At 36.1% G+C, this 12,006-nt stretch overlaps 1 protein-coding gene across 1 annotated transcript in view; it reads left to right on the forward strand.

Annotated features, from left to right (window-relative positions):
* kcnh8 (potassium voltage-gated channel, subfamily H (eag-related), member 8) overlaps positions 1–12,006 on the forward strand; it is a gene marked incomplete at both ends in the record, with an annotated part of 51,717 nt that overhangs the window by 5,141 nt on the left and 34,570 nt on the right. The window contains 2 exons of the mRNA XM_079381400.1: positions 6,968–7,201; positions 10,953–11,084. Of these exons, the coding sequence (XP_079237526.1) occupies positions 6,968–7,201; positions 10,953–11,084 (366 nt within the window). The remainder of the gene's footprint in view (positions 1–6,967; positions 7,202–10,952; positions 11,085–12,006) is intronic.

Consider the following 12,006-nt stretch of genomic DNA (forward strand, 5'->3'; position numbering starts at 1 on the left):
TGTTCTCAGATGTCAGCGCAAGATGTACATGATGCATTATACAATACATTCTTTCAAGGAAATAGGATTCAGAACAAGACAGTCAAGATCTCAAGCCAGCAAAATCAAGGCTGAGCTAAAAACATACTTAATCTTAAACTCTCTATACCTTAAGAGTTTGAAGGATGTGCCCTACACTTAGAATACTAGTGTACGATTTATTGTGTACTGTGCACAGTATACTTTTTTTTTTTTTTACAAATAGTATGTAAAGAAGTATGTGGTATGCAGTAAAAACAATGCATAGTTGTCATCACATTTAATTCAGAGAGATACGGTATGTCTAGTTATGACTAAAATGGTCATTTTTACTTTTTGTTTTAATTGAAGTGTTATAAGTGATTTTGTTTAACTGTAATAAATCACACAATTACCAAAATTACACACAATCTCTGAAAAACAATGCTACTGTCAGTAATTCTACTTTGAAATGACTTTCATTGTACAGACAAAACCCATTGAAATCTTCTTTATTTGTGTACTTTGTTTGACAACAGACAGTCATACAAGTTTGGAATGACATGAGGTTGAGTAAATAATTACATAATTTTAATTTTTAGGGTGGAATGTCCCTTTAAGTCATAATTTTTGCTATTCTGTATTGTGCCAGTAGTGACACAGAAATTACAACTTCAACTATTGATGTTAAAGATGTTTTGAATGTTTCAAAAAAAGTATTGAGTCCACGAAAAGTCAAGTCAAGTGCATTGCATTGTAGGGTACAGTATTTCATGCAGTGTGATACTGCACATTGAGACAGTAGAATTGCATTCTACATTGAGAGTATTTATTGCAGGAGGAATAAAAGTATTATAATTACAGTGTTCAGATCATGTTTCTCATAGACTAGAGTATTTGTCATTCATGTAAAGCTCACATCCAGTGTACATTCTAGGCATCTTCGGCCCACCTTGAGTCTCTATTTAGTGCAAAAAGAAGCTTCAAATGCAAGACTGCATTGCAATAGAAGGTTCCAGCATCTGTCCTGCCATTCCCTCCCCCAAACATCTCCATTCCTCTTTTCCTTGTGTTCTCCCTCACTAATCATACTGCCTCTTTAAATAGCTCTCAGGTGTTCCTGTTTGGGACATAGACTCACAAGAGGGGAACATAGGGAGGAAGTGTATGTGTGTTTTATACAACAATCTGGGGCAGACAAGAAATGTGGACATTCCCCCTCTCTCTCCTGCCTCACCCCTTTTTCCCCCTCCATTTCTCTGCATGTTTTACAGAGTAGATATGCAGTTTCTTGGATAAACACACATACACACACACCCTGTTTTTACAGTCTGGATTCAATCTGTCCAATTAAACATAAACTGACAAACCTCATGAGGTCTGGTATGGAAATGAGAGAGGATGATTTTAATTTTTTTGCATGTACACGCTGTCTGTGACAGTGCACACATGAAAACATGTCTGAGGAAAGGATAAGGATGCATTTTGCACAGCAAACACTGTATGCATATATTTAGATAAAACACAAATGTGCTTAGATATCCTTAGATGTAGCCTACACAAACACTCAGCTCCACTTTTGAATGAACAAGTAGGTATTTTCAGCTGTTGTCGTATTGCTGGCCTAAAGGTTATGACCTGTGAGTGAGTAGATGGACAGTAAGATAGATAAGATTTCTCTTCTGGGATGTGCTGTCGTCTGTAGACTGCTGAACCAGTATGGCTAGTAGGGCCACTTTGGCATGCATCAATGTCAGTCATTGTGAAAATATTCATAGCAACTGTTTTCAGTCATTATTTTTGTATGTTTTTGCTCTGTTGATCCTGTCACAGTGCTTAATCAAAGTCACATCAGATGGGTGTATACATAATAGGCAGGATATCAGAAGGAAATTCCTCTGTTTTGTGCCAGGGTTATTATATTTAACCAGAATGAAAGTCATAAAAAAAAATAAAAAAAAATGTGTTGCCTAAAATAAAATAAATATTAACTGAAATAATAATAAAAAAAAAATATTTGAGCAAGTTGCCAAGGTAACATTTCTCCTTTTCAGTGTAACTTGATGTACTAAAATAATTAAAGCTATATAAATAGAGACATATTGACAAAAAAATAAATACTAGACCTTTAAGTGATATTGTGAAGTGAATTAGGAAATATTAAAATTGAAAAATTCTAAATTGTAATAATACTATAATGGTAGCTCACTGATACTAAAATAACACTGTTTTGTGCACACTCTTATGAATTAAACTACTATGAGTTACATTATCTGCTTAGGTTGAGTGTGAATGTTTTTCATAAACCCTGGGAGCCGAACCCATGAAAGTTAATCATAAGAGTTACAGTCGTCTTCAAATTTTTTATTGAGAGATGTTATAAAATGTATCTGCCAGAGGTGTAAAATACTTGAGTAATTTTACTTGATTACTTAAGTATTATTTTGGGGAATTTGTACTTTATTCAAGTACAATTTAAACAGACTACTCATACTTTTTCTTGATTACATTTCTGAAGAAAAAAACAGTACTTCTTACTCCTTACAATTTTATTTCATCTTGAAAAGTACATTACATTTTATTTTATCTTATGCACATTAAATATGGTAAACGGAAGCTCAAACATGCTTGCCTGATGTGAGAACCAATGATCATTGTTTTCATGCATCAAGAACACATATTTCTATTTCAGTTATGACTTTTATCAGGTAAATGTCTGGCTTCAAAAGTTAGCCATCAAATCTGAGGAAGCATATTGAGGTAGCAAAGTTGTATTTCCCCCAAAAATAGTTTATTCATTATTTGTTCTGAATTGATAGAGCCATTAGCCGTGTAATATATTAATAGCTGAATGCACAAGATTAAGTGCAAATAAAATCAGTGATGAGAATTTAAATGAATTAAATTAATATTTTTGTGGAAATATTTTTTTAATTACTAAAATAAAATAAAAAACTCTAAAAGCCCCAAATAAATAATTAAAAGATTAATTATCCTGTCAGACAGTGACGTTGAATAGACAACACACAAAAAAAGTGGCCTTTCAAAACGTTAATGTTGTATGTTTTAATTCTATGACTCTCCTCATTAATGTTTCTAGTCTTGCTCTTCAGAAGGATAGTTCACCCATAAATGAAAATTCTCTAATCATTTACTGACCCTCATGTCATCCCAGATGTTTATGACTTTCTTTCTTAAGATGAACACAAGCAAAGATTTTTAGTCCAGATAATGTAAGGGGACCGAACCACTTCAGAACCCACACAAAGTGAACACGACGGACAAGTTTAAAATAATAGTATTTGTATCCTTCTTACATATGCCTATCATTTCACTTAAGAAGACACTGATTCATTAACAGGGGTTGCATGCTGTCATCATACTGTCATATTCAGTTTGTGTAGTTTTTGAAGTGTCATTTTTGGATGTCCCATACACATGATTTTGTTTTGGATGTGTTCATCTGATAAATGAAAGTCATATGGGATGGCATGAGGGTGGAAAGGATGGAGTTTCCTTTTAATCCCTTTCCCTGTATTTTTTTTCCTGTGTTCCGCTGCGCTGCATTTTAATTGTTGTTGTTGCACTATATATACAGTGGTGTGAAAAAGTGTTGGCCCCCTTCCTGATTTTTTTTTTTTTGTATGTTTGTCACACTTTAATGTTTCAGATCAAACCTGCCCCCTAAACCTAATAACTGGTTGGGCCACCCTTAGCAGCAACAACTGCAATCAAGCGTTTGCGATAACTTGCAATGAGTCTGTTACAGCGCTGTGGAGGAATTTTGGCCCACTCATCTTGGCAGAATTGTTATAATTCAGCCACATCGGAGGGTTTTCGAGCATGAACCGCCTTTTTAAGGTCATGCCACAGCATCTCAATAGGATTCAGGCCAGGACTTTGACTAGGCCACTCCAAAGTCTTCATTTTGTTTTTCTTCAGCCATTCAGAGGTGGATTTGCTGGTGTGTTTTGGATCATTGTCCTGCTGCAGAACCCAAGTCCGCTTCAGCTTGAGGTCACGAACAGATGACATTATCCTTCAGGATTTTTTGGTAGACAGCTGAATTCATGGTTCCATTTATCACAGCAAGTCTTTCAGGTCCTGAAGCAGCAAAACAGCCCCAGACCATCACACTACCACCACCATATCTTACTGTTGGTATGATGTTCTTTTTCTGAAATGCTGTGTTCCTTTTAGGCCAGATGTAATGGGACACACACCTTCCAAAAAGTTCAACTTTTGTCTCGTCAGTCCACAGAGTATTTTCCCAAAGGTCTTGGGGATCATCAAGATGTTTTCTGGCAAAAGTGAGACGAGCCTTTATGTTCTTTTTGCTCAGCAGCGGTTTTCGTCTTGGAACTCTGCCATGCAGGCCATTTTTGCCCAGTCTCTTTCTTATGGAGGAGTCATGAACACTGACCTTAACCGAGGCAAACACTTTTTCACACAGGGCCATGTGGGTTTGGATTTTGTTTTTCCTTCATAATAAACCCTTCATTTAAAAACTGCATGTTGTGTTTACTTGTGTTATCTTTAATTAATATTTAAATTTGTTTGATGATCTGAAACATTAAAGTGTGACAAACATGCAAAAAAAAATCAGGAAGGGGGCCAACACTTTTTCACACCACTGTACGTGTTTGACCTGTGCCATTGCAATTTTTTTTTTTCTCCCTTTAACCAAATTTCAGAATGTCTGTCAGAAAAGAAAGTACTTCTACTTTTTTAATACTTGAGTACTAAAATCTGTTTAATGTATGTTTTTGGCTAGATACTTGTACTTTCAATTGAGTAAAATGTTTAAGTACGTTTTACACTTCTGGTATCTGCTTATAATGTTTTTGCTAAAATCACTTAAAATCACTTTTTGACATTGTTGGTTTGATCAATAAAATCCACAATTTTATTTTGTTATTGAAATTCTGTTATTAAAAAATATTGATAAGCTCATTATTATTTTCAATTTATGGCTAATATAATAATTAAATGGACAATGTTATACATTTGGACTACTATTAATTCAGCATTCAAAAACTGAAATCTGTTATAGAAAAAGCATATTGCTTTAATTTAGTGTTCAAAATAGTAGAGGGGGAATCTCTGGGTTTCTGTATAGATCTCAGAGAATTATATCCAATCAATATATTGAATGATTACTTGAGGTTTTATACTGGAGAGTTTGTGGCTTTGCTATTGTTACATGTGCACAGCAACTCCCTGACATGCACTCATAAAGGGATAGTTCACCCAAAAATGAAAATTCTGTCATCGTTAACTCATCCACATCATTCCAAACCTGTATGATTTTGTCTTGTGCTGAACACAAATAAAGATATTTTTAAGAATAATGATAACCAAACATTTTTAGTTCCCACTGACTTTTTTTTTTTTTTACAAAGGTAATACAAAGGGAGCCAAAACATTATTCAGAATATATTTTTTTGTGCTCCACAGAAGAAAGAAAAGTCATACAGGTTTGTAACAACATGTGGGTGAGTTAATGATGACAGAATTAAAATTTTTTGTGTGGAGTAAATGTCTTTAAAGGGTGCCCTTTAAGAAAATCCCATTAATTTAGTGCTTGATTATTTCCATTTTTGGTCAATGACGGTTTGGTACCGATAAAGAACGTTTCACAGTTCATTCTGCTGTCTAACTGGTGCTTGTCAGCCAAGCAGCACTTGTGAATTGTTACTGTCTTTTCTTTACTTTCCTTCTCTTCTCTGTATTTTTCCACCTTTTCCTTTGCTTGCTCACTCTCTTTCTGTCTCTCTCAGCATAATTCTTTGCCCTGCCATTTAAATGTTCTTTTTTGCTGTTATTTCTCTCTCATCGTCCCTCTTCTCATATCTCTCTGGGTCTGACCCCCCAACACGTACGATGTTATAAATGAGTGTCTAACTTTACTTTTGCTTATGTGTGCAGAACAAGTAAAGTTGTTCAGCCCCAAATGTATGTCTCCTCGCCACGTGAACGCTTCTCATAAATGGCAGTGTTTAATAACATTCTTGTGTGTTAGTCTGGGGATTCAGGGATGAGGCTCGCGAAGGCTGTCCTTCGAGAAACGTTTACAAGGCAGCGTTGTTGTATTCATTTATACTGTGTGGATGCTATTAATCTGTTTTGACACAATGACGTGGTAAAACAATAAAACAAGTCGGAATACCAAAAAATTATCCAGGCAGGAAATTGTTTATGTAATGAAATCAAAACAAAGCCTTTCATGTGAAGAGCAGCTGAAGCTTTCTGTCTAAGACATGTCATGCAAGGCCGTGTGACTTTGACAATGCTTTAGAGACATATGATCCAGTGAAGTCATAAAACATAACTGAATTAAATGAGGTAAAATAAAAGTATGTTCATTAAAACGAAAACAAATCAAAGTGTTTTCAACATTGATAATTCTTTGAGCGCTATACTTATATATATATATATATATATATATATACAGTATGTATGTTTATACACACACACACACATACACACACACATATGAACTGTATATATTCAACATTAAATTGCCTGTGCTGCTGTATTTTAGATTATTTGTCATCAACAAAGCACTTTTTTGTGTATGGAAATTGCTGGATGGAAGCATTACAGCATTCTTGTATATTCAGCATCAATTTCAAGCGTTCAGTTGTTAATGCTCTGACGCTTCAACCAAGCTGCATCAACTTCAGTTTGCTTGAAAATTTGTAGACTTCACAAATTTTGTTTCAGGAGAATTAAAGGTACTGTAAAAGAGATAACAATGTAACTGAACAGATAACAGACAACTGTGGTTTAATGAACATAACTGGGCATCTTTGCACCTGATTTGTCCCTATGCTATAACAAGAAATTTATGCCAACATGGCCTGTAGTAAAACAGCAAACTAAAATCTTATGGAAGCATCTGGTTAAAATTTAATAAGGAATAACCAGTAAGCTACATTTTTTTGCTTGATGTTTGTGCTTCTAACAGACAGCAACTTCATCCTGGCCAATGCACAAGTGTCCAAAGGCTTCCCGATCGTGTACTGCTCAGATGGATTCTGTGAGCTTTCTGGATTTGCCCGAACCGAGGTCATGCAGCAGAGCTGCGCATGCAAATTTCTGTATGGGCCGGAGACTAACGAGCACATCATTCTTCACGTGGACTCTACGCTTGAGGAACGTAGCGAGCTCAAGGAGGAGATAATGTTCTACAAAAAGAATGGTGAGAAGAAAAAAGTTTAGCATTATGCATTTTGATGGGTGGTGTTGCTTGCAAAGCTTGTTGTACATGTAAAAACACCCAATGTAATGCATTTTGACAAATGCAGGATATTTAGTGTCAGGTTGAGTTTCATTTGCATTGATGGGAATTCTGCCATCCTCGTAAAACTATTAGCAGCAGTTCCACCTTTAAAAGGAGACCAGTAATAGTACATGGAAAGTTGTGTGATCCATCACTAGTAATAGCACATGGAGGTATTACAACACACCTTAACAAAGTGAAATCTCTAGCCATTGTTAGAAGCAGATGGCTTTATTAGAGTTGGTTGGCCAAAAGCACCAGCGAGACTCTAAAGTCTGATTGCAAACTAGGTGTGCAGGTTTATTTGTGGAATTTACGACGACATTGAAACGGATGTCATACACCACACTGTCAACCCTTCAAATGCTAATTTTAAGATTAATTTTCCTTAACATGACATATCTCACTCCCTTCCACACTTTATTTTTCTATGAAATGGTACATTTTGAGTTTGGAGATGAGACAAAATTAATGTTCTTCTCCTTTCGCTGGATTAGTAACTAAAAAAAGTACCATAGTACTGTTTTTTGAGTTACACACTATGGTTTATAAATATAGTATTCGTTATGGTACCACTGGAGTGCATGTTTGTATTATATTATATTCACATACATCTTCAAACAAAGCTGTGGTGTTTTAGCACTTTGTTGTACCACTTTCCTCTTGATCATTATAATACTTTACAATATGTATTGTATTATATTATATTTTATTATTAGGGCCGGGACTTTAACGCGTTAATTTAGATTAATTAATTACACAAAAATAACGCGTTAAATTTTTTTTAACGCATTTTAATCGCACTTATTTTTGCACCGCGGAACGTTTCTCACTGGATGAGTTTCGGCGGACCGATTATACTGGAGCACCAACTAGCGTTGCGTTCTCGTGGAGACCGGTCTTGCCAAGCTTCCTTGGAAGAACGAACTCGGAAGGACGCGAGAACACAGAACGCAGACTTATGAGAACTGAGATGTACTGCATTCTTGCTTAACTGACCGCATAGTCTCAGCATAAGAAACGGCCAATGAACAATAAATATTACAAAATGTCATAACTTATTAAAACATTTCATACTATTATAGATATTACTTTCATATAATTGTATTGTTTTATTTTACAGCGTTATATGTTTTACTGTTAAGATTCATTTTAATATGCCAATAAAAATGCAGACTTTCTCCGGGTCTTATAACTTTATTAAAATTAACCAAAACAAAACTATAAATGTTTACTTTCAACTTGAAGAGCCGTTAAGTATTTGTGAGAGCGACTTTAAAGCTTACAGGCTTCCGTACACCGGCCACCCACAGCGTTTTCTGGGATTTCTAACGGCTGGATTCTCTCAAGTCTGCACTAGATGCATCCTCAGTTTCAAGAACATATCCGGGCACTTTCATGCATCCTCTGTACTTGCGTTCTTGAGAATTGGAACTGAACTTCGACGGTTAATGATGAAGTAGAACGAGAACACAAGGACGCAAGATCGCTGAAGAGCGCATATTGAGAAACAGTCAAAAACAAACCACAGTGAACATGGACAAAGAAGCTAATGAGACCGCTTTGGTTGGCCCTGTGGATGGGAAATTTAAAAATCCATATAAAAAAACTTATTTCTCACTGTTCTCAGGTCAAATATTTATATGCGATTAAAATGCGATTAATTTCGATTAATTAATTACAAAGCCTCTAATTAATTAGATTAATTTTTTTAATCGAGTCCCGGCCCTATTTATTATATTAAATTACATTATATTTTACCAATATTTGTATTTTGTTTGCTAAGGTCTTACATTCTCAAACGATGGTGTGGCGTTTTAACACCTCCCTCCCTGTACCTTTCCTCGTGCTCATTCTCCTCTCCCCCTTTGTTCTATATTGAATGGAACATCTCCAGCACACTTGTTCTAGAGAGCGTTATTATTTCATCCCCTTTTTCTTCTCCATAATGGTGAGGCTTTTTCATGAGGAAATGAGAGATTTGACAAAGACTTCTCCAGCTGTGAGCAATCAGACGGAATTCCCCCAGAGGCTTCCAGTAACGGCTACCGGTGGAAAGAGAAACACACATATAAATGCCCTGTCGTACACATACACCCACACCGCTCAATACTCACAGACAAACAAGCATTCAGGCACACACCTACATGGGAATTGGATACCATAATGGTGTTGCTCTTTTTGGATGTACTGGTCTTTTTTTGTTTCAGGTTTTTTAACACTTTAAATAGACTGGAATTAATGTTTTGCCAAGTAAGCTAAAAATGTGCTTCTTGTGGTAACAACTAAATTAACTAGTTTTATTCAGTGCAGAAATTCTATTTAAAATCAGTGTGAATTGCAACCCATTTTACTTATATAATGTAACATATTTAAGGACACATTAATTCCAATTAAAAACGGCAAGGAAGTGGATCAAAATTTAATGTAAATTTGCAAAAACAATGCTGAAGTAGATATCGGTGACATTATCAAATAGCCAAATCAGGGTCAAATCAGGTAGAAGTAGCTCTTCGGTGAGACTCTGCTCATTGTCTTGTTTGTGAAAGTCTCTTTCTGTCTGTATATGTGTAACGGGGCGAACGAGATGTGAGACGTGCGGATCCATTTGCAAACTTTATTAAACAAAGATGTGATCAAAAAACACAAGCAGGGTCAAAACATCAGCACACAGGTATGGCACAGACAAGATGCAAGAATAATCCAGAGGGCAAGCGTGGATCTTTGATCGGCAAACAGTATCCAACGGGCTTGAGAAGAGGGGTAATCCAATAACGTGAGCAATAATCCAAACGAGGTACAAACAGGGTCCGAACAGCGAGACAAGGGTTAATCCAAGATACACTGGCAGGAATAAAGTCGTGACGTATTGTCAAGTATGGTGACCCATACTCGAAATTGGTGCTCTGCGTTTAACCCATCCAAGTGCACACACACAGCAGTGAGTAGTGAACAAATGCACACACACACACACACACACACACACACACACCGTGAACACACACCCGGAGCAGTGGGCAGCCATGCTGCAGCGCCCGGGGAGCAGTTGGGGGTTCGGTGCCTTGCTCAAGGGCACCTCAGTCGTGGTATTGAGGGTGGAGAGAGCGCTGGACATTCACTCCCCCCACCTACAATCCCTGCCGGCCGGGGACTCGAACCCGCAACCTTTCGATTACGAGTCCGACTCTAACCATTAGGCCACGACTTCCCCAAACAAGGAAACAGGAAACAAGGAAACACAGAATGACAAGACTAACTAGGACTGGACACTAGACTCAGTAAAGCAGCTATCACTAGGTGAGTGATAAACGCAGAACAGTACATGAGACTAAACCGAAACACAGACTGGCTCAGTAAGGCAGGTAACACTAGGGGAGTGCTATACATAGAACAATACATGGCGATCTGTGAAAGGAAGTCCATAGTTTAAGTAGGGTGTGTGATTGTGTGATAATTCTCAGGTGTGAGCATGTGATTGAGACAGCTGTGTGTACTTAGTGCAATGAATGATGGGAAATGCAGTCCAGGGTAATATATGACAGTCTGTGTGGTGTGAGAGTCGATTTGATGGAAGAGTGACCTCTGGTGGCGAGCGAATGAAAGTCCATGGACCTGTTTCATGACAATATGTATGTGTTTATGTGTTTTGCCTCTCTCAATTCTACTGCAGGTAGTGTGTTCTGGTGTCTGCTGGATATTGTGCCTATCAAGAATGAGAAGGGAGATGTGGTCCTCTTCCTTGCGTCTTTTAAAGACGTCACTGACACCAAAGCCAAATCTGTACTTGAAGAGAAGAAAGAAGGTTTGTACATGATGAATGGGTTTTTGTATGTGCATGAATTTCTGGATGCCAAGATATTCATGACTTTTTTTCTCTGAAATAATATTCATGGATGTTTCTTCCACTACACCAAAATGAACGTACTAGGGGTAGATTTTTATTAAATTATTTTAATTATTATTATTATTTGTTTTTATTTTTTAATGCTTTATATAGGCCTATGCTTTTATTGTTTTGTTTTTTTAAATATCGTTTTATTGTTCCCAGACTCGTTCTAAAGACTAAATCTTAAAATATGAAAATGTATCATAAAAAATTTGTTATTTCTTAATATTAAATATGAATTATAATCCATTACAAAAGAAAACTAGGAAAACCTAAACAAATAGAGAAATAAATGCAAATAATTTTATTTATTATAGAAAGAATTATAGCAATTTTGCAGAAATTATGACCTTGTCATTTCCATCACAACCCACAAATTTTCACTAAAGTTTTATCAAAATTTAGTCTACTGTTTACCCAAACAGCAGTGTGCCAGCGTAATCATGAAGCATGGTGTGTGGAAAAATAAGGTAAAATTTTTAATATGCTTCAGTTTCAGATAAGCTGGTTTTTTTCAAACATAATTTTTTCACATAATTTATACTACAGAATGCTGTTAAATACAACCCATAATTTAATTTGTGGAGAAAATGGCTTTAAAAAATGACAGTTCATGTATATACAGTGCCGTGAAAAGGTTTTTGCCTCCTTCCGTTTTTTTTTTTGGCATATTTATCACACTTAAAAGATTCAGATAATCAAACAAATTTTAATGTTACACAAAGATAATGCAAGTAAATAAATAATGCAGTTTTTAAATGATGATTTCATTTATAAAGGGAAAAAAGTTGTCCAAACCTACCTGGCCCTACGTGAAAAAATAAATGCCCCCTCCTGT

The sequence above is a fragment of the Barbus barbus genome (assembly GCF_936440315.1).
Source record: "Barbus barbus genome assembly, chromosome: 27".
NCBI lineage: Eukaryota > Metazoa > Chordata > Actinopteri > Cypriniformes > Cyprinidae > Barbus > Barbus barbus.